Source organism: Micromys minutus, assembly GCF_963924665.1.
Source record: "Micromys minutus genome assembly, chromosome: 6".
Classification (NCBI taxonomy): Eukaryota; Metazoa; Chordata; class Mammalia; order Rodentia; family Muridae; genus Micromys; species Micromys minutus.
The window spans coordinates 24816106-24843558 of NC_137975.1; the positions used below are offsets into that span (position 1 = coordinate 24816106).

A 27453-nucleotide genomic window follows, 5' to 3' on the forward strand; every position below is an offset into this window, starting at 1 on the left:
AACTTAAAAAAGAGCTGGGAATGGTGGTGCATACCTGTAATCAAAGGACCTGAGGCTGAGGCAGGAGGATCACAAGTTATGTAACTATGTAATAAAAAGTTATGTAAGGCTAGGGTTAGCCTGGGCTACATAAGCAGACCTTTCTACTCCAAAACCAAAAGCACCTTGATGAGGTCACAAAATGTGAAAAGGTTGCCAAAATGAAAGCATCGGAACTGATGTCAGTCTATTGCTCCTCTGGCTCAGGTCCCACTTTAAAGTGCCACCCCCACTGTGTCCAGCAGCAGGCTCACACAGGTGAGCTCGGTTCACACAGGTAGAACTGCACACACTCAGATGACAGTATTCATTTGACAGTCTGTGAACAGTGCCCAAAGGTGTACCATACATGACCATGAGTATCAATCATATGGCAGCCCATGCCCACCAAAGGTTGGAGAAGTGATTTTGGTGCTGTTTAGGTGAACTGCCTCTTGAATGGCATACGCACAATCAAGCTATCCCTCCAAAGAACAGGATCCAAGGACCATGGGATGAAGGCCCTGAAATTCAATATAAATCATTTACACCAGATGGGATGGCACATACCTTTCATTCCAGCACTTGAGAGACAGAGACAGAGGCAGGCAGATCTCTGTGAACTGGAGACCAGATACATATCAAGTTCTGGGCCAACCAAGGCTATAGAGTGAGACCTTGCCTACAAACAAACAAACACACTATTTATAAAGAGCTTCCATACATTTCATTAACTTTCCAAGAACTCTACTCTCCTAAGCTTCATGAGTCACTCACTGCTGGACACTTCAGGAGACACGGGGGACATACATGATCAGTATGTTTCATGACAAACACTTTGCACTAATCCTGACTTGAAAATACAGTAAGCTCCGCTTTTAATATTACGCTGCAGATGTTTAGTTTCTTTCAGACATGGGAAGCAGAAATGAATACAATTACTCTAATAGGCAACTTGAGGAAAAGTTGCCACTGACTTTAATCACTTCCCCAAATCATGCCAAACATAACAGAAAATGGGTTAGCTGTACATAAACAAAATCACTTATTTCCAATAATGACAACACACAATGAAATAAAAACTGTTTAATCACACAAAACACAATAAAAAGGCATCAGAAGCATTACATAGTGCAAACACCGGGTATAGGGCTATTAAGGGGCACCGTAAAAAGTTACACAAAGACACACAGAATCATTTCTCTGGCCTCATTAGTAAGCTGCCATTCTTCTCGGTTTACTACCCAATCTACTGCACTGGCAAGTACCAGACTGGGAATGTCAGGAAACTGCCTCTCTGCACACCAGCAGAGCATCTTATGCCACCTACTCAAGGGTACACAGAATGAATTCCTATACAGCCAGACCACAGCAAGGAAGTTTCATCAGGGTAGAATGTGCTATCTAAATTTACATGTGCTTCTCAGAGCATCTGGAGATAACTTCCTAATCAAGAGCCTAGTGTCAAGGAAAGGATAGGCAGATGGGCACAGACTTAAAGCAAGAGACACAGGTTCTACTCAGCAGGCAGCAAGGAGAACTGCACTCACTTCCAGAACATAAAGGATTCTCAACATAAACCTCAGAGCATAGTTGGCCAAGACCACTAACTAGTTCCTCCATCTTCAAGGCAGTCAGAACTTAAGAGTTGCTCCTCCATAGTCTCCACAACAAACTGAGGTAGAAATGGGTAGGTGTGTGTGTGTTGGCTTTCCAGGTGAGAAAAACTGTAGCCTACACTTCCAGAGTAGGACAAAAGCTGCTGGCTAAGAAGGCCAAGAGCATAGCATCTCCTGTTTTCTCTTAAGGGAGTGGTTCTTACTGAAAGGAAAAGTGAAAACTATAGGCAGGAAGAAGGGGAAGACAGACCTCAAATTCTTTAGTGCTCAAACAAACCAACACCTCCACAAAGGAAGCCAGGCCACAGCTGTGCCCTCACAGCTTCCTCCTCCAACAGAGCTCATGGTCCACTCTGTACCCACAACACTGCTCAGGACAGGCTTGAAGAAGGACCATATTTAAATACACTGCACTTCTAAACACCAAAAGTGACACATGGCCTCTGGCATAAAAGCAATGTCCAAACACAGCTAACTCAGAATTAGGATAACATAAAAGCAACAGGGAGGGAGGGAGGGAAAAGGAAGGGAAATGTCTACACACATCAAAGTACTTGCTGTTTAAAAATACAAAGCGCCTTTGGGTAATAAAGTAAATGCTTGTATTGGCCCTCAAGAGTCACAAGACAATGCTGATCAGTAAAGCATCTGTCGAGCTCAAAAACCACTAAAGAACTACTTGTCCTCTTAGCATATCTGACTCCTCCAGCTTAGGAAATGGAGTTCTACTGTGCTGTGCTCCTACAGGGACTGAAGGAGGCACCTATGCAGACACATAAGCAGGGAAAGCAGCACCACGGATGTGAGATCCCTTTCTGTAACATCAGTCATCCGAAGATTACTGAGGATGGGCCTTGCAGCAAAAAGGCAGAGACAAGCAGATCTCCGTGAGTTTGGGGACAGCCTAGTCATAAAGCAAGTTCTAGGTCAACCAAATAGTGAGACTATGTCTCTAAAAACAAAACAAAAACAAAAAAAACTAAAGCTATCAAGGGAAGATCAGAAATAATTTACAGTAAGAGTTTAACAATGCTACATTCACCAATAATGGCATTACTTGGGATTGCACATTACATCGAAAGTTTTCAAAATGTCTACGAAACACTCTCACAGGAGGGGAGGGCTGGCAGCTCCTCTAAAGAAAGCATATAGTATCTGCAAACCATGAAGAATTGTCAACAGAAAGACCCAAACTAGGTCTAGAGTCACTTTAACCAACCACCTATCTCATATGCTCATTACCAGCTTAGCCTTAGAGAGCTCAACAGTTCTTCTCACAGGTTTAACAGTAACTATCTACTCATAAGTCTAAGGAATCTGGTGACACAAGCTCACCATTCCCTATGGCAGTGCAAACTTCCACCATCTGTAAACATTGTACACTTTACTTTTGGCACTGAGGACAGCTTCCAGGTTTCTTTATCTTCGAAGTGCAGGTTCTAAACAGCTAGCTCTTTATCTTAAGACATTTTTAGCAAAGGTAGCATCAATCTAGATAGCGTGCACATGCATAAATGTTAAGAGGCATCAAAAAATAGTATTCTATAGAATGAATCAACAATTTGGGCTAAAGGGAAAATAACAGTCACAGTATCCAAAGCCATGGAGGTTCACAGAATATCATGGAAGCAGAACAAAACAGCCAAACAGCTGATCCAAAAGTGTCTTCCTTTCTAAAGAGAACTAAGCAGGTAACATTAGGGAACTGGGAGTGTTCCCCAATTTCTCAATCAACTTTTCAAGGCCCCAACATTACATTGAACTGACACACAAAGGTTACAAATGATCCTGGCTTTCAGAATAAACTCTTTCAAACCATGCAAAATATCACATATATCTAAATATACATAAATAATGAATACATATTCACATAGTCACAAATGCTTGGCAGTACAATGTTCTATTATACAATTTTGTGGCAGGTAAGAGGCCGGTCTGGCAGCTCTAATCCACCAGTTCCAGCCCTCAACCATCAATCTACTACATCCTAAATGGGCTAGGGAGGCAGTAACACCTTGCTCTGAGTTTCTTGTCTGACACAGTAGTAAACAGAAGCACATCGACGACCATGAAGCCCCTGTAAGGAACGCACCAACAGTGAGGGCCTAGAGACTTCCCTAACAATCTATCATCTCTGCTATGCACTGTTTGTCCAAGATAGCATAACAAAAACTTAAATGACAAGCAAATTTGAGAAATTTAGTCATCACATGCCTAGAATTCTAGCACTCCAGGCAAAAGCAGAGTGTTCACTGCAAAGCTGAGGCCAGTCTGAGACATAGGGTAAGACCCAGGCCAGTCATGGCTAAACAGCAAGACTCTACCCCAAAAGATTTAGAAAAGCATTAGAATGAAACTGGTATACTATTAATGTATCCTATTTTGAATGTAGTGCTTGGCATTAAACATCCTCATGACCCAGTTTTACCAGGAGACCCATGTGTGGGAAATGACTAGAGTCCAGGGCTACAGATATCATAGTCTATTCTCAAGTAGGGATTGTGACTGGTGACAGTTAGGATTGCTCTGAGCTACTTTTTCTCACTACGATGAAGATGTGGATATGCACGTCTGTTATCAGTCCCTCAAAGAAAATGCATATCAAGCCCAACAGGAGCTGCAGAATTTTCAATAAAAGCAGAAGATCTGTAATAGCAAGAACCTGGCCACTGAGGAAAGGCAAATCGTATTAAGTGTGCTACAACTAGTAAAGTTATCAACAGGGGGCAATGACAAGCCATGGCTAGGAGCTCCTTGGCAAACTGGTGGTCTGAATGAGAATGCTCCCCTACCCTCGTGTTGGAATATTTGGTCCCCAGTTGGAGGAACTATTTGGAAAGGATTAGGAGATGTGGTTTTGTTGGGGAGGGGTGTTATAAGGTGAAGGCTTTGAAGTTTTCTCTCTGCTTCCTACTTGCAGATCAAAGTGTAAACTCTCAACTGTTCTTCTACCATGAACTAAAACCCTAGAAAACCATGAACCCAGTAAATGCTTTCTTGTATACTTTGCCTTAGTCAGGGTGCTCTGTCACAGCAATTGAAGAATGTAGCCAAGACACAGAAGCTGGTACCAGGACGTGGACCTTTGCTGTGAAAGACCTGACCATGGGGGTTTTTTTGGAGGAATAAGGAAGACTTTGGACTAAGAAAGAGTTCAAGGCCATAAGCAGAGCTTAATGGACCCAGTAGGAGCCTAGAAGACAGTAGTGCTGAGAGTATGATCTGTGGAAGCCCAGAGCACAAGGCTGCAGGGTATAGCAATGATTAGCAACTGGCTAAAGACTTATTCTTGTTATCTTTTGGCCAAGAATGTGGCTGCCTTCTACCCCTGGTCCTAAGAATTTGCCAAAGCCTGAAGTAAAAATAGTCTAATTTCTTTGACAGAGATTTCCAGAAAGCCTAATACTGGCTCCGCAACACAGTAATTAATAATTCTTTTTATGCAGGACTACAATAAAAAAAAAAAAAAAAACTTGAAGAGAAGAGCACAGGAAAGTTAATGGTGGAAGTTAATGGTGGAGCCAAGGCTTGTTCTCAAAGAGATCTCCATCAAGGAAAGGCCAGATAAAGAGAGGGATACCCAGGAAAAAAAAAACCCTGCCCAGTTAAGCTCCCAACTTATAAAAGGAAGAGGCCTAAATAATTCTCTGCTCCTAAAAGGCAAGGATACATGAATACTGCTGGGAGACTCAGGGTCAGGCTCCATCCCAAGCAGGCAGCAGAATGGAATCTTCCTCCATAGTTAAGGAGTCACTACTGTCACACACGGGTTGTAGGGGAGTTTCTGCATGAAGGCCCTGAGAGGGCAAGAAGCAGCCCCTAGAGGCCACTACATGAAGCTGTGAAAGTAAAACCTGAGCTGCACTGGGCATGTGAATGTTAGAGGTATCAGACCCATGTGTTATCTCCCAGGGAGAGCTGTATACAAGAAATGAAATCAGACAAAATATGTAGCAGTCAACAAATCCAAAAAGTTAGTTCTAACCCTTCTGACGCCAGACATGGAGTTACAGGACTTGTAATTGCCCTGCTGGGTTTCAGTTTAGCTTTGGTCCAGGATTTTCTCACTAGTTCTGAAATATAACTTTTTGGAATAATAATGTATATTCTGTGCCACTGTATGTTAGGAACATATCATTTAGGTCTTTCTTTTTTCTTTTTGGCTTTTTCAGGGGGTTACATTATGAGACTGCCTACAAGTTCAGAAAAGACTGACTTGACTTTTAAATTACATCAAGAGTAAAAATAGACTATGAGGAGTTTTGAGGTTGGGCTAAATTCATTTTGCATTGTAATATGGTAACTAGGGAGTGGAATGTGGTGGTTTACATGAGAATATATAAACCATAGGCTCATAAGTTTGAATACTTGGCCCCCAGCTGGTGGAAACAGTAGACCAAGTCCGACACTAGGGGCAGGCCCTGGGGTTTCCCAGGGTTCTTCTCTGCCTACTTGCAGAACAAGAGGTGAGCTCTCAGCTGTTCCTGGCATCATGGGTTCCAACCCTCTCAAAAGCAATCCCAATTAAATGCTTTCTTATATTTTGCATTGGTGCTTTGTCACAGCAACTAAAGAGTAACTATGATAACTAATCCCGTGGGAATCTAATAAAGCTGGGTCTACTAGTCGAACATGAAACAGAGAACATGGAATTAATGCAAGAACATGGCTAACATAGCTTCCCTTAGTAATCATAAGAGCCCCAGTGGTCCTGGGCCAGCAGGGACATAATGACACAACAGGACTGGATACCATGTATCTCCCTCTTTCTAACAGAAGGAGCCATAGGAAGGCCAAGACAGCTAGACTGTCCTCAAGTTCAATATTTCTAGGAACTTGGTCTTTAAAATGATGTGTTCATATCCCTGGGGAAACATCACAGAACAGGTATAAGGGATTCAGTTTGAAGATCTTCAGTTCATATATTGGCATTATACTAAATTGATGTGGTCTAAAATGGCAAAGCAGAACTGAAGAGATCAATTTGTTTCCCTCCCTTCCACAGCTGCTACACTCCTCCTCTCCACTTGCTTAAGCTCTATTATATGCCTTAGAATGTGAACTCCGGAGCACAAAATACAAAACACCTAGCCAGCTTCTGAGAGACAAATGCAAAGTGTTGGCTACAAAGTCTGTGCCTTTTCTTTTTTAGAACTGATAACTAATAAGGCTGTGAAGAGATGTACACCTGCATTATTTGATCTAAAACTAAGATTTCAGATGGGCATGATGGAACAGCCCATAAGCAGAGGTGCATGGGTGGTAGACAAGGGGATCAGGAGCTTAAAGTCATCCTTGACTACATGAGTGACTGATCAGATGTGTTCTCTTCAGTGTTAGCCCTAGTATTTTTTAATAACAACTACCTTAGACTTTGATGCTTCAAGAACATTACATAACACCAGGGTAGAGAATAAATCAACTAAAGTATTATTCTTGCAATAATTTGGAAGTAAATAGAAGAATGTATTATTATGTTTGTACTGGTATTATTCCCTCTCAGTTTTATAATTTGGAAGAACAAAGTGATTTATGTTCTTCTCATTAATGAAACCCTCAAAACTGATCTAAAATACCAGATATGCTTATATAAATAAATACATACAATGGGTCACATTTATAAAAGATGCTCAATACTGAACCTTTAAAGACCAAGGTCTTATTATATGACCCAGACTAGCATCAAAATTGATGCTATTCTTCTCCTGCCTCTAAGAATACTGATCTTTTGATAAATGACCTGGTCCTCCTAGTATTTTTATGCAACTGATTCAACTATGCTATAAAAACTTTAATAACCAACTGAATCTCTTTCTTACAAGCAGGACACAAAGCCCCAGACTTCTTCAGTTTTCTGGCACAGTGGAAACAGGTCGTCAGATGGCTCGTCTTCCCATGAATAATGTTCCCATCCCGAGGCCTTTTTTCACATAAGCTACATGGCTTCAAGACATTCTGAAAATCTTCCATACTTTCTGTTTCCGTTTTCTGCTCAGAAAAAATATCTGCTTGTTCTCCTGTGCTTGAGATGATCTCTTGGCTTTCAGAACTATGAGCCAAATCCAAAAATTCCACTGAGTTGCAAGGGTCGAACCTGGGCTTTTCCTCCTTTAAATATCCATCTTTAGGCCTAACAACAGGAGCTGAAATGGTTCTCCGACAATCGGGGACATCAATTCCTTCATTGTCCTTCTTCTCAGGCATGGCAGTGATATTAGATGTAGAGAGAGAGTGAGTTAATTTAGAACAATCCGAATACCAATCCTTCCTCAAGGCCCAGCAACGAAAACAGTACCTCTTGCTTGGAGAATTAAACTTCTTACATTCCGTACACTGCCACTCATCCTACAATGATTAAGTGAGGTTAAGTGAAGTCAGTCAGTATTATAGTAAAGAAGATGCTGAGACAAATGTGTGTTCCCTATCCCCCACAATAACAACGACAAAACAATAATTTTTAAAAGACAGGCCAAATTTGCATTTCACTAAGTGTTTGTCAAGACACCCCATACCAGTGATCAAACCTGAAACCTGAACAAATTTCACAGTCACAAGGAAGAAAATCTTTGCAAGAGCAGCCTATATGCGCTTAACCACTGGGTGGCAGCTGAGAACACTGGCTGCTCTTCCAGAGGTCTGAGTTCAATTCCCAGCAACCACATAGTGGCTCACAACCATCTGCAATGGAATCTGATGCCCTCTTCTGGCATGCAGGTGTACATGCAAATATACATACACAATTATACACATGCAGATACACATACCCTCATACACAATCAATAAACAGACAAAAAAGGTAAAGATGACACTACAACTTAATGAAATTTAAATGCCTTGCTTAATTACAAAGTAGTTATCTGAAATTACCTAATTTTGACAGAATCAATGATTTGGTAACACGCAGACTGCATTTCTTTCAGGATGTGGTAGTCTGAATGAATATCCCCTACAAGTAAGTCTCTAGCATTTAAATACTTAGTCCCCAGTTAGTGAACTATTGGGAACAATTAGGAGTTACAGCCTATGTTAGTCTGAGCTGAGTGAGAATGGCCCCAAAGGCTCATAGATTTGAATGTTTGGTTACCAGGGAAAGGTACTATTTGAAAGAATTAGAAGGTGTAGCCTTGTTGGAGGAAGTGTATCACTGTAGGTGGGCTTTGAGGTTTTCAAAAGCCCAAGCCAGATTCAGTGTCCCTCTTTCTGACCCTGAGGATCCAGATCTAGAACTCTCAATTATGGGGCTGGAGAGATGGCTCAGCAGTTAGGAGCACTGACTCCTCTTCCAGAGGTCCTAAGTTCAAATCCCAGTAACCACATACCTGGTGGCTCACAGACATCTGTAATGAGATCTAATCTTCTGGTGTGTCTGAAGACAGATACAGTGTATTTATATATAATAAATAAATCTTTTTTAAAAAAACTCTCAATTACTTCTCCAGCATATCTGCCTGCATGCCACTCTGCTCCCTACTATACTGAGAATGGACTAAACCTTTCAAACTATAGCAAGCCTCAATGTTTTCTTTGATAAGAGTTCCTTGGTCATGGTGTCTCTTCAGAACAATAGAACAGTGACTAAGACATAGCCTTATTGGAAGAGGTATAACTGGGAGCCAGCCTGAGGTTTCAAAAGCCTCCCTGCCTCCCCAGTGAGCTCTCAGCTTCTTGCTTGAGTATATTACATAAGAAAGCCAGAGTGCCCGCATTCTGCTATCACAGGCTCTAACCTAACCATCCAGAACTGTAGGTATAATTACTTTCTTTCTAAGTTGTCTTGGTCATGGTGTTTAATCAGAATAATAGAAAAATAGTAGATGCACAGGACAAAGGTCAAGCACTGCAAGTCAAAGGTCATAACTCAAGTGTCTAGAAAGAGAAGCAAAAGACATACAGCATTTGTTAAACTACAACACTCACCAGTTTAGGACCCTTCAATTTTGTCTGAAATACTATATAAATACTCAAAAGACCATTATAATGATTTGGAAGTCATAATTGATAGTTTACAAGTTTAAGTGCCATCGCTTTTTTATAGTACATAACAGGACTTATTAAGTCTAATGGCATCTTTTTGATGACATACCATCTATCTACTTAATAGCTTTTCTGTGCCCAAGTGCCAAAGAAGGCTGGTTAAGATGAGAACATTTATCTATTTGTATCATGGTCAAGAACATTTATCAGACCAATTATAGTCCACTTTATTACCACTTATCTTTGCAAAGAATTACCACAATAGTCAGTAGCAGTAGGGATGGACAGAGGGTGAAAATCAGCACCAGGGACAATCTAGAGTTTTATCACAAGCAGCAAATGGTGAAATAACCTTTTTGTTGAACTATCATCTATTCCCACAGTGAGTAATCTACAGAAAAAACTTGATTTAAAAAACGAAGAAAAAACTGAAAAGTATACACTTGGGTTTAGATTTGTCACTTGGTAACAAACTTAAGATCTTAAAAGCTGAATTATCAATTCTTCTTTAGTAACAACCCTCCATTTATATTAACTTTATGGAAACTAAGCTGTTTCACTTGAGTGGATTTTTGATGTAGGTGTTTGTGATTTCTACAGTCTTTCAGTGTAGCTCTGGTGATCCTAGAACTTGCTCTGTGGAACAGGCTGACCTAGAACTCAAAGAGATCCACCTCCTTCTGCTTCCTGAGTACACCACCACTGGCCCGATCATTTGCATCTTTTTAACAGATGCTAATAAATTGTTTTTCTACATTAACTTATAGATCTGTCCTCAGATAAGAAAGTTGTTCAAGTAGGATAAGTAATGGAGGACGACTCTGAACAACTCTGCATCAATCCTGCTGGATAACCAAAGAATTTGTGTTGTTACTACACTGTGCGTCTTTTGCGTATATTTGTGCTTGTGTGTACATTGTGGGTCCAAGGAGCAAACTCAAGTGGTTAAGTTAGGGTTTGGCAGGAAGCACCTTTGCCTACTGAGCCACAAGTGTGCCACAGCATGCTCATGGAGGTCAGAGGGGGAACTTCAAGTATGTTTTTTCACCTTTTTTCTGCCCTGTTTGGGACAAAGTTCCTGTCATTTGCTACTGCATATGCCAGGCTAATTGGCCTGTAAGCTCCAGGAATTCTTCTGTCTCCACCTTCTTTGTTACTACAGGAGCACCAGGATTTTAGACATGTATTCCCAAGCCTGCTCTCCATGGGTTCTGGGGATTCAAAAGAAACTCCTCATGCTTCACATCAAGTGTTTCCAGACCAAACCATCCCCACATGCCCTGTCCAGAGTGTTGTTAGCAGGAACAGAGATACTGATCATCTTTTTCCAAAGTAGAAAAAATATTAGATCAAATTATTCTTTTATCTTCTCAAATTCCAATTAAAAACTTCTGAAGATGAAATGTAAAGAACCCAATACATCTTAATAAGTAGGAAAAACAGACAGAAACAGTAAAAAATTGCAGTTTGCGATGCACAGGAACTAGGATTCAGCTAAAAAATGGCCACAGCAAAATAGCTTTTACCTCAGAAGTAACTTCCACATCAGTATCATCACTTAAGGACTTGGAGTCCTCAAGATCATCATCTTTTCCCACTTCAACCATCTGTGAAGGAACAGAGGCCTCATTAGAAATGCTAACAAGCTTTACAGGACACTGCTTCTCTGAGAGCAAAAGTGATGAATAGTTTCAATACAACCTACTCCATCCCACAACACTACCACTGAAGGAGAGAACAGCAATGTGAGACCTTGATCCTATACACATATGGCTGACATAGTAGCACAAATGACCAAAAAGCAACCACAGGGTTATCAAGTACCTTCTGTATTCAGGAAGAGGTAACTAAACTCATAGCTTCAGAGAAAATAACTGCCAGAAGTAAAAGCAGCAATTCCTACACAGGCAATTTTATCTTGTGCACAGTGGCCACAGGGAATGAAATGGAGCACTAAGAAGCTTTACATTCAAGAAGAAAGCTATGTGACAGGCTGGCCAAGTGTGCTAGTGCACACCTTTAATCCCAGCAGGTGGGAGGCAGAAGCAAACAGATTCCCGAGTTCCAGACCAGTCTGGTCTAACAGTGAGATCCTGCCTCAGAAGAAGGAAAGAAAAAGAGAGTGGGGAAGGGAGGGAAGAGGAGAGGAGAAGAGGAGAGGAGGGGAGGGAAAGGAAAAGGAGGGGAAAAAGAAAGAAATGTGGATGGTCTTGAACACAGACTCAGGCATAGTGGTGCAGACCCATAATCTCAACACGTTGTAGGGAAAGGCAAGAAACTGCCATTAATGCAGGGCCTACTTACTTAGTCTGCATATTGGGTTCCAGATCAAATAAAGATACAGAACATTCCTTTCTCAAGAAATAGTTAATAACTAGGCATGATAGTGCAGGCCTGTAATTTGTGAAAGGCAGGAGAATCTTTGTGAGTTCTGGGCTAGCCAGGGCTGAATAGAGAAACTCTGATTTTCTCTCAAAAGTTCAAGTATTTTAAGACCCACTCTTTTATATAAAAATGTCCGAACTGTCATCTTCATATTTGTCACTAACATTCCTGCCAATGTTCTTTATAACTGGTTTAGAGAGTGCAACACATATTTATAGCAAGCAATACAAAAGCCTATAAAAACCTGTATAAATGAGACGGTCCAATTTAAGCCAGAAATTTGTTCTTTGTGGCTACCTTTATCTACTGCTACATTTATTCAGTGGCTTTTCTTACAGTAGTTTATTGGTATGTGTATTAGTGTTTTGCCTGCATGTGTGTCTGTGTGGTGTCAGATCCTAGAGTTACTGACAGTTGTGAGATGGGATTTGAATCTGTGCCCTCTGAAAGAGCAACTAATGTTCTTAACCACTAAACCAGCTCTCTAGCCCCTCGGTGTCATTTTTTAAAGATCTTTCTTCAGTTAGTGCACAAAAATAATGGGTCGTGTATGACGTTTCACACATGATAATGAATATTACTGAAGCCTGTCTATGTGCTAAGCACTAGCTCTGCTGCCCAATCATTCTGACACCCAAGCTGCTACTTTAATTGTATGCTCAGACCATGATACTGTTTTATGTTTTTTTCATGACAAGGTTTCTCTGTGTAACCCTGGCTGTCCTGGAACTAGCTCTGTAGAACAAGCTGTCCAAAAACTCAAGAGACCCACCCACCTGCCTCTGCCCCCCCCCCCCCCCGTGCTGGAATTAATGGTGTGTACCACCACAACCAGCTCTAATTCCTTATTTTAAATTATGTGTGTGCATGTGGCTTTAGTCATGTGAATAGTGCCCAAGGAGAACAAAAGAGAGCATCAGACCCTCTGGATCTAGAGTAAGAGGCAGTGAACCACCAGGCATAGGAATAAGAAACCAAAAGCTCCAACCCCTACCCCCTAACCCCAACCCCCTTCTTAATATAGGGAAAAATCATGCTAACTTTAAAATAGGTTTTAAAAGTTAGCTTTTTCCAATTTTATTATAAAGTGGTAATAAAGCTACCAAAGTTCTCTAAACACAAGAATTCTTTTCTCCTGTAACAGAAACTGCTAGGGTCATTTAGAGTTTTGCCTTACAAGCAGAAGTTTCTAAAAGAACCACTCCACAATGAGTCCACTAAAATGGAGGGACAGCATGCCCCTAACATATAACAACTTCTACATGAATCTTGGCTCATTTCTGAGGCAGCCTTGTCTAACAATTAAATCTTAAAACTAGGTATAGAGAAATACTCAACACCTGAAGATGACTCTAGAACACAGATGGGGTGAGGACGCTGGAACATACCTTTTTGTCAGTTGTTTTCCCTATTTCACTTGCTTGCTCAGAATTAGCAGCTTCAACTTTTATTCCAACACCTAATTGCTCTGACACTGTCTCATTTAAAAACCACAAATCGTCCGTAGTGTCTGAAACAATGACAGTACCTATATCCTAACAGAGAAAAACAAAAGTGAGCTTTGTAATCAGTGACATATCAGAGATGCTGAATCAGCTTAATGTCATCCAGAGAGCACCGTGCCTCTCCTCAACAGACATGTCTTCATTCAGCAGATCACCACAAAATGGATAGAAGTAAGGGTACCTGACAAGCAACTTTTTAAGAGTAAATGAGATACAAAATACAAAAAAATAGTATAAAAGGAGCTTAAAAGAACTTAACGGTTGTTCTACTAAACAGAATGCATTCTACACTCATCTCCGTAGGTGAAAACCTAGAGAAGTTCTGTTCTTTCTGACATCCTTCCTAATTTAATATCAATGACGGCTTTCCAGAGAAACACTGATGGGAATCCCATTCTTTGAACATGACACTTTTGAAATTGGTGTTTCTTTTTGAAAAATGGTTTCATTATACAGTCCCAGTGAGCCTGGAATTCACTATGTCAATACCAGGTTCAAATGCACCACCCTCCTGCCCCCAGCCTCTAAGTGCAGTCTATACACATGCACCACACACAGCTACCTTCTGAAGCTTTCAACAACATCCAACATATACAACTTAACTTACAAAATTCATCTGTATACTTTTTAAAAAGATTTATTTTAATTCTATTTGTACAGGTGTTTTGCTATATGCAGAGCCCACCAAGGCCAAAAAGGGGCATCCTCTGGAACTGAGCTTTAACCAGCTGTAAGCCAAGTGGATGCTGAGAAGTGAACCTAGCTAGGTCCTCTGCAAGAAAAGTTTGCATTCTTAGCCTCTGAACCATCCCATTATCCATATAATATTTTAGAGAACTTTGTACTCTGCTATTTTAAGATTTATTGTATATGAGTATTCTATCTGCATGTATACCTACATACGTCTGAAGAGACATCAAATCCCACTATAGACAGCTGTGAGATACCATGTGGTTGCTGGAAATTGAACTCCGGACCTCTGGAAGAATAGCCTATATGGTCTTAACCACTGAGCGATCTCTGGAACCCTGCTCTGCCACTACCAGTTATTACCAGATACTGCTAGTACCAGTTACTGTTCTAGGTATAGTAAGTAATCAATGAAAAAGCTCTAATGTTACATTTCATTGAGAGTAAACAAATAATAAATACAAATATAAAACCTAAAGTGGCGAGTACAATTGAGACTATCAATTAAGATAAAGGCAAGAAAAGAAACAACAAATGATGAAAGGAATGTTTATACACTGCTGATGGGACACACACCACTAATGTAGTTACTATGGACATCATTATGAAGGTTTCACAGAAAACTTTTCCATTCCAGTACACACTCAAAGAACTCTAGGCCCTACCACACACACACACTCGCACATCTATGCTTACTGCTGTACTTCTCCCAAAAGCCAAGAAATGGACCTACCTTAGATGTTCATCAACAGAGGAATGGATTAAGAAAGTATGGTACATAGAGACAACAGAATCTTAGTCAACCATAAGAAACAAATGGCATTTTGAGGCACTGGGTAAGTGAAATAAGCCAGGCTCAGAAAGACATATACTGAATGGTGTGTGTGGGTGTGGGTGAGTGGGTGGGGAGGCACTCTCATGAAACTACCAAGGAAAAAGAGATAGTCATTAAATACATGTGGCATGAAAGCAAATGGGGGGGTGGCTACTAAGAGGGGGGAGTAGAGATGAAGGACCACTAAGAATGATATATAAACCATCCAACCCTCCAAATCAACTGAGTAAAGTCCATAGAATTCAGAGACAGGAGCACAAATGCAAGCACAAGGCTTGCACAGGTCTATACCAGGTCTTCCATATATATAGTTTTTATGAAATTCCTGAGTGTGTGAACAAAAAGGCCTCTAGTTCTTGTGTTCTTGGGCTCTTTTCCTTCTGCTGGTTTGCCCTGCCTAACTTCAATGTGATGATTTCTATCTTACTATATTTTACTAAAAAAAAAAAAAAAAAAAAAAAAAAAAAACAATGTAAATAACTCAGGCAGTGGCAGCACATGCCTTTAATCCTAGCACTTGGGAAGCAGAAGCAGGTGCATCTCGTAAGTTCGAGATCAGCCTGGTCTACAGAATAAGTTCCAAGGCTACACTATGTCCTGGAAAAAAAAACAAAACAAAACAAACAAACAAGCAAAATATATATAAATAAAATTACTGGCTACTTCTGACACCCCCACTTAGACAAGCAGGCAAAACACCAGTGCACATAAAATAAAAATAAAATTTAAAAAGTTGATTCAGTCTCAGTGTCCAGCTTTCTAAAAGAATATTACTTATTTAATGCATATAAGAACACTATAGCTGTCTTCAGACACAGAAGAGGGCATCCCATTACAGATGGTTGTGAGCCACCATGTGGTTGCTGGGAATTGAAGCAATTTGGGACCTCTGAAAGAGCAGTCAGTGCTCTTAACCACTGAGCCATCTCTCCAGCCCCAGCTTGCTTTTTTTATTAAAAGCATTTTTGTTTATATCTGGGTTTATGAGGACTAAGCACATCCTCTCCCACTGAGTCACAACCTGGCCTAATAGCAGGGAACAGAGACTGAGACAGCCTCCACCCCACTCCACTTGTTAGGGGAGTATCAAGAAACTGTTGCAAATCTTCAGACACCCCAGAAGAGGGCATCGGATCCCATTACAGATGGTTGTGAGCACCCATATGGATGCTGGGAATTGAACTCAGGACCTCTGGAAGAATAGTCAGTGCTCTTAACCAGTGAATCATATCTCTACCTAGGAATTTTTTAATGGTTTGTCTTTATTTACATTGGTGTTCTGCCTGAATGTACATCTGTGTGAAGGTGTCAGATCCCTGGGAATTGGAATTACAGAGGGTTGTGAGCTACCACGTGGGTAGTGGGAAATGAACACAGGTCCTTTGAAAAGCAGTCAGTGCTCTTAACCACTGAGCCATCTCTCTAGTCCTCTTTATACACTAACTTTAAAAGATTTCTAAAAGACTTAAGAAAAAAAAGTCAAAAGAACAGGATAGCTGGAGAGGAGGAAATTTTGTAGGTGGGGTCTTACAGGGTTACTACTTAGAAGTGGACATCTGAGAAGTAGAAAATGAACCCTATGGAACCACGCAACATAGTAACATTGGAACCAGTTATGATGACATCTAAAAAGAAGTTACATTCACATTCTAAATCAAAAAAGGAAAGAAACAGATTTGAGGGGATGTTTCACAAAGGAGAAAACAACTTTAAGTTGCCTCAGGAAGAAAGGAATTCTGAACTACAGAATTAGAAAGCCTTGTGTGCCTGGACCACAGGCAGTGGACAATGAAGACTGATAAAGACAAACTACAGACAAGCTACCGCTATTAAGGAGTCTAGATCTTATTCTACTTGTTTTTTGAGCCCTCTGAAAAATTATAAACATGGCAATAATGCAAGTTAACCATTTAAAAAAATGTACTGTTGGGGGCTGGAGAGATGGCTCAGTGGTTAAGAGCACTGACTACTCTTCCAGAGGTCCTGAGTTCAAATCCCAGCAACCACATAGTGGCTCACAACCATCTGTAATGGGATTTGATGTCCTCTACATGCAGGTGTACATGAAGATAGAGCCTCATATACATAAAAAAAATTAATTAAAAAAAAAAAAAAAAAAAAACTCTGGCCCAGCACTCAGGATGCAAAGGCAGGCAAAGCTCCCTGAGTTTGAGGCCAGGCCTGGAACCTACGTAGTAAGTTCTAGGACAGAAGCAGACAGGCCTATGTAGAGACCAACAGACCAACAACAACAAAATGTACTTCTGGGGAGAAATTCATCAGTGGTGTTACCTAAAACAACTGTATAATACCAACTTAGCAGACAAGATGTGCCCACAGGTGCAATAATGGTCTGTTGTGGGGGTACCAACCACTTCCTGATTAAAATAATGACCATTCCACAGGAGGGAATTCTTGCCTAGTTCTGAAACCCAAGACTGAGAAATGGCTCAGCAGTTAGGAATATCAGGTTTAGTTCACAGATGGTCCTGTGACTCTAAGAGATCCTCTTTCTAGCTTCTGAGGATATCTGCACAGGCAGTACACATACATATATTCATATGCTCATGTGTACACTCACACACTAAAAATAATTTAAAAAAATATTAGAAGTGTAGTAGTGGTGCTCAGCCACCTAAATGAAAAAAAGGCAATGGTACCAGGCAGTGGTGGTACACACCTTTAATCCCAGCACTGGAGAGGCAGAGACAAGTAGATCTCTGAGCTCCACACCAGCCTGGTCTGAGTATATATGACAGAGAAGGAAGTCAGCATCTCCTGTAGTTTGGCTAGAATTACTAAGTAGAAGGAAAAGATAGAGAAGGAGTGTTGGTTTAAAAAAACCACCAATTTCATGTTCAAGGTCAGATTCTGTAACAGTGAACAAAACTTTTGAGGGGGGGGTCTGTGGAATTTAGAGCCATCAGGATTACATCTGAGTGTCAAACATTGATGAAACAAAACAGTAAGAACTCTTAGGTAAGAATGCAAATCAGTCAGAATAAAAAAAAATTTTGTGACTTTTACCTGATTTGTCTGTAAATCAGTCGAGCCATTACTTCTTGGTATATAGTTGTTTCTCAAATTCCCTAGAAACCACCAAGGTAGGCCAGCAACATCCCACTCCTCAAAATCAAGGTCAAGCCTAGATGTCTCATCTTGAGATAAATGTTCTATGAAGTCTTCATCTACAGGAATCAAATGAAAATAACCAGGTAATACAGAAAAAACAAGATTTTTCTCAGAATACTTTAAGAAAACTAAAATCAAATACCTTAGTGGCATGGCTCAAACCTCCCATTTTGGTTTCATTAGCAAGCAGGAACATTATGAACAGAAGATTGCTTCAGGACACAAAACTCTAACATCTGAATGTGCTGTTCTAAAAGGATTTCAAAATGGCCATTTTCTGACATTTAAACATTCCCAACCCTGTAGTAAATAATGATGATGACTTACAGCTAGGCATAGTAGTATACACCTGCCTTTAATTCCAGCACACATAGCACATCCCAAGTTAGCCAGGGCTACATAGGTGAGACCTCATCTCAAAAACAAACAAAAACAAGTATCATTACAATGACTTACTCTGTTTTGATAATGCCTTAGCCACTGGACTGCAAATGGCAATAACATAATAGCCCAAACCCTGAGGTCAAAGCAGGAGGTACAGATCCCATTTGGGAGTCAAAGGTTCAAAAAGTCTAACTGGTGCCACATAGTTGGGATAGTTATCAATAATGCATGTTTTGTTAGGTAACAACCACTATCAATAGAGAACAAATAAACACATGTATGTGTCTTTTCTGGATCAAGGGCTTCTTGAGAAATCAGTACCTACAAGTACCTTAGAGAACAAGGCCCCTGTCTTTTAAGTAAAAGACTCGGACAGTTCCTAAGCTCCTCTTGCTGTCATGTGTAATCTTTCCCTTCGCATTTGCTAGTCTTTTTATAGCACCGGACCTAGTGATGGCGATCACAGAAGCATAAATATGCCCAGGCATGTATGATTCAAAGATTTCTACAACCAACTGGTTCCTGCCAGAGCACAGCTTAACTAAGTACATCCTGCTATAATCATAGACATATTTGTGGCCAAAAGACTTCAATTACATTTTATCCATTCATTACTGTAATGCTCAGAAACAAATTCCCAAGACAGAATCATTAAAGTTATTGTGGTGATTTGCCTATGCTTGGCCCAGGGAGTGGCACTATTAGAAGTGCCTTAAAGTGTGTCACTCTAAGGGTGGGCTTGGAGACACTCCTCCTAGCTGCCTGAGGATGCTCTCTGTTCCTGGTTTCCTTTGGATGAAGATGTAGAACTCTCAGCTCCCCCTGCACCATGCCTGCCTGGATGCTGCCATGCTCCTGCCTTGATACTGGACTGGACCTCTGAACCTGTCAGCCTGCCCCAATTAAATGTTGTCTTTTATAAAACTTGCCTTGGTCATGGTGTCTGTTCACAGCAATAAAACCCTAACTAAGATAGTTATCCTCACGTATTCAAGCTCTACAATTTATTATAAAAGGAATACGAATAATTATGTATTTCCACAAGTAAAATGTCCTTTCTACCTACAGATCTTTCTGGAAAGTCTAGAACTACTCATTCCTAAATTTCTATCACAAATTACAAAGACTGTCCAGCTATGAGTAATTTTTCTGAGTAGAAAACAAGAAGAATTTGCAGTTAAATGAAATCACACATTTAAAGAACTGAAATAACTTCAATGTACACATAGATTACAAATCAATTTATGTCCAAATATAGTGAGAAAACAATCCAGCATGATAAACTAATTCAAATTTAATTTAAACATATAAAACAACTTTAGTAACATAACTTTCTGAGCTATAATCAAAAATATAACCTGCCTTTAACCCAATTATGAACCAGGAAGGAGTTACTAGAAAACATTATTCTATAAACTAAGGATCTTCAGGAAATTTATCATTTTGTACATAAAACAAAACAAAAGCCAAACTCCATACATAATTTCCAAGATTATGTTATAATATTTTAAGAGAAACTTCCAAAATACCAGTTTCCTCACTCACCCTGAGCATGTGCCTAGCAGGATGAAAGGTTCCATCAAGGCAGCAGGAGTTCTCAACGTGCTGTCTAATGTCTGCCTCTGTGCTATTACATAGACTGAGCTACTATCTATATATTGCCATTTTTGCAAACTTTCAATCTTTAAAAAAATTAGCTTCCACCTCAAAAGATAAAAGCCAAGTCAAAACATGAAGTCTACAGAGGCCGAGAGCAAACTTGAACAGATAGCATCCTCTTAAGCTGACTGGCTCATAAAGGTCACTGTACAGAAGCTGCCAAATACCTATCTAGATGAATGCCATTTCTAGAAGTACAAATAAAGGAGAGAAGAAAGGAAGAAGGAATGGAGGGAGAAGTCTTAATCCAAAGCTTACCTGCTCTAGAATCTCTGCATTTATGTCGTGAGGTAGGCAGTGTGTGAGTATCATCTTCTTCAGTTCCTTTTCTGGGACTGGAGTACTCTGTTGCACCATGCTGAAAGGGAAGGGTATCTGTTAATACAGCTGAGATGACTAAGACCAGGGGATGTAGCAGTTCCATTCTGGCTCACCAGTTAGTGTGCAACACAATGGGTTATGCACAAGAAAGAGAGCTCTGCAGCTGACAAGAGTCCTCAAGAAAAGCAACACACACCTCTCAACACCACCAGCAGAACTAGCAGAATCCCAAACTTGGGGAAAGGGAATAACTTCTGTACAAAGGACAAAATACACTCTTGAAAAACAGGTTCTCTGTATAGCCTACTTCCTATTAGGCATAATTCAGAAAGCAAGTGACACTCTCATCATATTTAAGGAAACTTTAGGAAATGCCATGACTTAACTACAACGAGCCTGCTATAGTCTAATACAGCAATGTCTCAAACTCTCAAATATATACCATCTTAAACACATGAATGCCTGCACACACTCATACACACAGAGAAAGAGAGAAAGAGAGAGAGAACAACTGGAAGGAGTGAAAATCAGAAGTGCTACATCCCAAAGACACATTCAGAGACTGGAACTCTGTTAAGGGCAGAACAGAGAAGGTTCACTCTGTCCCTGGTCTGTGAACTCCCAAGGGCTTTTCTTATTAAATCCTTACCACATTCATGAAAAGGCCTTGGGAGCCCAAGATCCACAGGTACAGAGAAGGGGCCACTCTGTACAAGAAAAGGAGTCACCGTGCGGTGATTTTACCTTCAGTCGGTCTTGACTTGGAATATCCATAGTGTGATCCTGTGCGAGAGCGAGAGTCTGAGCAGCATCTGGATAGCAAGTAAAACAAAAGAAAAACCTTCCCTGGTAATAACCATTCTTTCCACAAAGACCTCAGCACACAGCCCTGAAGCAGGCTTGTTCTCTAGAGATGGACTTCTGCCTGGAAAAAAGAGTCTCATCCCAAATGGGGAAAAAAGCAAAACTTCTAAAAATGACAAACCCGAGAAAGCCATGTTAAAAGACAACACCAGAGCACCCTAGAGGAAGAAGTGGCTGAGTATGCTCGTCTGCAGTAGGTGTTCAGATCTGTATGCAAAAAGTGATTAAGCAGCAAACAATATGGTGTTCACCTCTTCCTATTTCGATAGACTGCCTACCTCATAAACAACAAACATTACCTGTCTATTAAAGTTTGTATTTTTAAATGTTATATTACAAGACTGAAAACAAGGAATTTGCCAGACTTGTCTCAGAAAACAACTCCATCTTCAAACAAACCTGCATTCTTAAATGCCATGGTGATTCCATGATCTATGCAGATTTATGATCTATAAGTCTTATTCTTCTCAGCAACTACATTTTCCAAAAAGTACTGAATGTTTCTCCCCCAACAATCAACAGAAGCAGAAAAGAAGGCAGAATAGAGAGAAACTCTTTGTTTTTAGATTGTTCTTATTTTACTATTGTGTGTAACGAACATGTCACACTTGCACTGTAAAGTATGAGACAGAAGTCAGTCCTCTCCTTCCACAGTGTTCTGTGGATCAAAAACTCAGGTCCTCGAGATTGTATAACAAGTCCTTTAACCCACTGAGCCATCACACTGGTCAGACAGACATTCCTATATTGCATTAGCTGAAGCAGGAAATGTATCCCAAGGACTTAGAAAAGTCTCAAGTGAAACAAAACCTAAAAACATCACTACAAAAAAAAACAAGCTATCAAGACACTAACCTGACCTACACCATCACTATAAGCTTCATATAACTGAGATATATTCAAGTGTGCCTGCTAAAGACTAGATTCACCAGGTACTAGCAGAGACAGAGAAAAGCCATTCATGAAAACAGGAGCATCTAATGGACCACCAAGAACTCAGATTCAGACTATAACTATTCTGACAGTTCAGTTGTTTTTCAAAATTGTTATACCATTTCTAGAAGCATTTTAATAGCTGAGTATAAATTCAAAAATAGCATCTTCTGGCAAAAGTCATCTTCAAAACAAGAAACAAAATCAAGCTAATACAATGCAGATGAAGCGGTTTTTGTTTGGGAGTTTTTTGGTTTTTTTTTTTTTTTTTTTTAAAGTAACCTGTGGTTATCACTAAAAAGCCTTATTACTTTATTGAGGCTAAACTACTTAAAAGGAAATCATCCAAAAAGCTACAATATAAAAAGAAATTTAAAACTACAAAGCTTGTTATATCGATTTTATTTTATTAATATATTTAGGAAGAACCACCTTCATTTTAATTAATGACCATTTTCTTCAACAATCAAAACAGATAAAGATCTAAACCCACTTTAAAGGGTCCAAAAGTTTTTTAACTTGTCCTTTCAAATAAAGCACATGCAATCAATTTTTTTTTTTTTTTTTGGTCAACAGAGACATCCAACTATAAACACTAACTCTGAGAGCAAGTCAGAGCAGACAGTCCAAACTCCTTGCAAAATTCCCTGTAAATTCTTGTATAACAATACACTTTTTAAAATTCTTTAAAAGTTCTTTGCAGCAATTTCTTGAGGCCCTGTGATTATGTTACATGTTGTCAGTGAGAGAATCTAAGTAAAGAACATTCTAAAACACTTAATACTTCTTCCTTTTCCCTGATATGGAGGCACTAAGTAGCCTACACTAGCCTGAAACTTTAGAGCCCCGTCTCTGCCTCCCAAGTAAAGGAACTGCAGGTGTTCACCATCATGTCAGGATTCTGTGGCTTTTAAGTACAAAATTTCTTCAGAATGACAAGTTAAATAAAAATTAAAATGTTGTAAGAACTTAATACTGAGAGGGAAAATGTGTGTCCAGAAACTTGGGAGGGTGAGCATCTTGTGTTGAGTCAAGAGAAGTTAAGGACACAGGTGGCAGGATGGCCAGTGCAGTAACAGCCTATGACCAGGAGTCTTGTACTGGGCAAACCACTGGCTAGACTGGAAAATACCACTAAAACCCTCTGCTTCTTTACCTCTAGGTCCTCCTCAGATGGTGTCTGAAGAAGTGGACTCAACTGTTCTTTATAATACACCATAGAAAACGGTATTTGCAGAAAAAGTACAATTAAGAAAATAAGAAAGAAAAATGTAAGAACTAGCTATGCTCACTCTAAATATTCAGAGGATCGATCAGAAAACAAATTTAACAATATGCAAAATTATGAAGTCCTTCATGTATTTCACACCATCAGTGACTTTCCAAAGAAAATTTTAACTCACAAGTGACTGAATTTCAATAAAGCTGCCTCTCATTTACAAAGCTCTCTGCTTCAATGTCTTTCAGTGACATGGAAAGAGATTCCAGAAGAGTCTTTGCAGTCTGCTTACTTCCATGAGCATGACCAAAGCCTAGCAAGGCAGTACCATTTGGAAAGTTCCTCAAATCTAACTGAAGTGAACAGAAGAGGACAGCTTCATCAGACGGAGAAAGATTGTTACACACACTTCAGTGCCATCTCTACTACCACTTTGGAAACCAGACTCCAAACAGCTAGTTTCCTCCTTATAACTAAGAAATGCAAGGCAGTATTTAAAAGGTCTGGGAAGGGTCAAATTGGCTTACAGATCCAGTTTATTGAGCCAAGTGTGGTGACTCATGCCTGAGATCCCAACATTCAGAAAGTTGGGAAAGGCAGGTACTGCCAAGTTTGAAGCTAGCCTAGAGTACATGGCAAGTTCCAAGCCAAACTGAATTACAATGTATGTCATAAATAAGCACACTGAAGTGTGTTTATGTATGCAAATTACAAAAGTTACTGAAGTGAAAATGTCTTGGGAGAATCTTTATAATTGATGGATCAGAGCAATACTACCAAGAACCCACATCATCTCATATGTAAGAGGGACAGGCTTACATAACTATGTGAGATATACAAAGAGGGCAGCGGGGAGTCCAAAGCAACATCAATGAAGATCTGTCAGCAAAGACATTTAAACTTAAATCTAATCACTAAGAAACAACCACAAAGATATAATCTGTCAATTCTGGAACACAGGCAATCCTACAGGACAAATTACAATTACAAATCTTCAATAAATATGATGAAAGCCAACCACAGGACAGTGGCCACAGTAATTCACTGAATATTTTAATATCTTAGAGATTTTGAATGCTTCCAACACATAAAAAAGCTAAACTTGAGATGACAAGTATGTTAGTTTACCCTAATTTGTTCACTGAAGATTGAAGATTCTGTATGTAACAAAATCTGCCCCCCCCCCCCTCTCTCTCTCTCTCTCACACACACACACACACACACACACACACACACACACACACACACACACACAACAGGTAAGTTTTTTGGTTTTTGCAATAAACCCAATGCAATGTGTGGACTTTGTTTGGATCATCACCTGAGCAAACCAAAAATAAAAAGTATTATTACTTATGAGTACAGTATTGATGTGGTTTTGTTTGAAGGGAAAATGTCCATATCTAAGAGATTTTTAAATATATCAAGATGAAGCAAATATATAATACAACATTTACAATTACTAAGTTTAAGCTGGGCCTACCTGCCTCCACAGATTAAGAAAACCTACCTACTAGAAAGACAGTCGCAGGAGAGCCCACAAATTCAAGGCCTGCCTTTGCTACAGAGTGAGTTCAAGGCCAGCATGGGCAACTTAGGAAGATAATCTCTCAAAATAGTAAGCAGAGCTATAAACATCGGTCAGTGGTAGAGTACATAAATACAAAGCCCTAGGTTCAATCCCTTATGCTGCATAAAGAAAATACATTCCAGGTAGGATATAGACACCCCTCCTCTCTAGCTTCAGTGACTGAGTTTATCAGTGAGGACTTACTTAACAGTAATACCATGCTGTATGACAGACAGTCCTACCAACATCCCTCCAGTCATGTCACAGACAGCACTCCATTTCATCTTGTCCCTGGTTCTCATCATTTGCTTCCTTAAACTCAAAGCTTCAACACAAACTGAAGAAACATGTGACATACCTGTGTTAACAGAAGCTGACGTAACAAGATTCTTTCTTAGCATGTCATAGAGAGGGCTGTAAAAGAAAAAATATATAAATATTTGTGGCTTTCCATTATATATTAAATACACCTGTAGTATGTTACTTTCCTACTTTCTCTTATATATACAGACAGAATCTTTTTCCCACAATTTTTTAAAATAACTTAAATATTAAGAAGAAGCTTGGCGGACACCCCACCATTTGAGAAGTTCAGGCCAGAAGATCAAGTTCAAGGTTATTCTTAGCAACTAACAGATTTAGAGCCGATCTTAGGTTCAAATGTGGGCCTATTTAAAAACAAAAAGAAAAACGAAAGGAAAGACAGGTGTGGCGGTGTGAAGGCAGGCGATCTCTGACTAGGATGCCAGCCTGGTCTACAGATTGAGTCCAGGACAGCCAGGGCTGATTATACCAAGAAGCCCTGTCTCAAAAAAAAAAAAAAAAGAATGTCCAGCTCCTGCTATTTTGTCCTCAATAAAAATTTGATCAAATTTTATTTCATTAACTACTGATAACCCAACTGGGAAGATTTTCTTTGAAGATTATTCTTTTCTTCTAGATGCCATGTTTTACATTTTTGATTGAAAAAATGGAAGTGTGAAAAGAAGTTTTATCAATGTTAAGAGAAAATAAACTCAGAAGAAAAGCAATCACTATTAAGCGTGGGGAACAGCAGAGGTTACGGGTGGGGTGAAAAATGACTCAACTAAAGAGCACTGACTGCTCTAACAGGGAAACAACCAACACACCCATGTGGTGGTTCATGACCACGGGTAACTTCAGCTCCAGATCTAACACCCTCTTCTGGCCTTTTTGGGCACCAAGCATGTACGTGAACAGAAGACATATGCATGCAGGCAAAACACTCACACGCATAAATGAAAAGTTTAAAGAAAATTTTAAAGAAGACCAACTTGTGACCTAGTAACAGGACTTCTTCCTAGTCAACCTTCATGCAAGATGGTCAATCAGACACTCCCCACCCATTAGTCTTTTAAAAACTGTCACATCTTGGGGCTGGAGGGATGGCTCAGTGGTTAAGAGCACTGGCTGCTCTTCCAGAGGTCCTGAGTTCAAATTCCAGCAACCACATGGTGGCTCACAACCATCTGTAATGGAATTTGATGTCTGAGGACAGTGACAATGTATTTATATACAATAAACAAACAAACAAACAAAAAAATGTCACATCTCAGTTCACATTCTGCTTCCTCAAAGAACCTTTGACAAGATAAGTCCCTGCCATTCCTCATTTCATGTACTTCTCTACAGCTCTTACTGTCTCTAGTGTTACTGACCATGTATGAAGATGATTACTATTCTGTATGTGCCATCAAATCAGACTGTCCACACTGCAAACCACTGCACTGTGCATAGATCTCACTGGCCATACAGCATACGTAGCTCTTAAAACACTTACTGACTAAAGAAAAATAGCCTAGACAGACTGAGTGAGCAGGTATAAGCACTCAAAGATACATAAACCCTCACCCTTTTTACCTTGGGTCTTTCACAGAAAAGCTCTGACATCCAAGTAGATCTCCCAAAAGATCTCCAGCACAGTACACCATGTGTTGCTCCTGTTGATCGTAGAGCTGCTTCACCATTATGTACTGGCCTAGGTAGTGCATCACCTACATGAGAGTAAAACACCGGAAAATGATGTCTGACTGCCAAAGCCACAGCTACACACAAGTGGCTGAGACATTTTGCTAGAGACAGGCATACAAGACCACCAGTATTTGAATGCTGACAGAATGTAAGTAATCCCCAAACAGGACAGATGTTTCCTACAGTAGGTTCATCCACTCAATAGAGCCTGATCTGACAATGAAAAAAGGCAGCAACTTAGTATTCTACTGCAGTGTCCAATGTTTAATGGCCCATTAGTCCTAACAGAAACCAGAACCTAGATCTTTCACAAATAATGTAGGCTACCTGACTTTTCCTTTCAGGTTTCAAAA

At 39.9% G+C, this 27453-nt stretch overlaps 1 protein-coding gene across 3 annotated transcripts in view; it reads right to left on the bottom strand.

The window, feature by feature from the left end:
• Nucleotides 1-1089: 1089 nt before the first annotated feature.
• MDM4 (MDM4 regulator of p53) overlaps nt 1090-27453 on the bottom strand; it is a 38948-nt gene continuing 12584 nt past the window's right edge. The window contains exons 4-12 of one of the 3 annotated variants that reach the window (XR_013975067.1): nt 26990-27123; nt 25467-25522; nt 21267-21334; nt 20460-20559; nt 18054-18214; nt 13385-13531; nt 11138-11218; nt 10660-10822; nt 7967-7982 (exon numbers count right to left, since the gene is read on the bottom strand). Coding sequence is in view for 1 of the 3 variants with exons in the window: in XM_080918570.1 (XP_080774696.1) it covers nt 7413-7982; nt 11138-11218; nt 13385-13531; nt 18054-18214; nt 20460-20559; nt 21267-21334; nt 25467-25522; nt 26990-27123 (1317 nt within the window). In the remaining 2 variants the exon portion in view is untranslated. Of the gene's footprint in view, nt 7983-10659; nt 10823-11137; nt 11219-13384; nt 13532-18053; nt 18215-20459; nt 20560-21266; nt 21335-25466; nt 25523-26989; nt 27124-27453 lie in introns of those variants that run through there. The other 2 variants (XM_080918570.1, XR_013975068.1) reach the window with 2 other exon arrangements.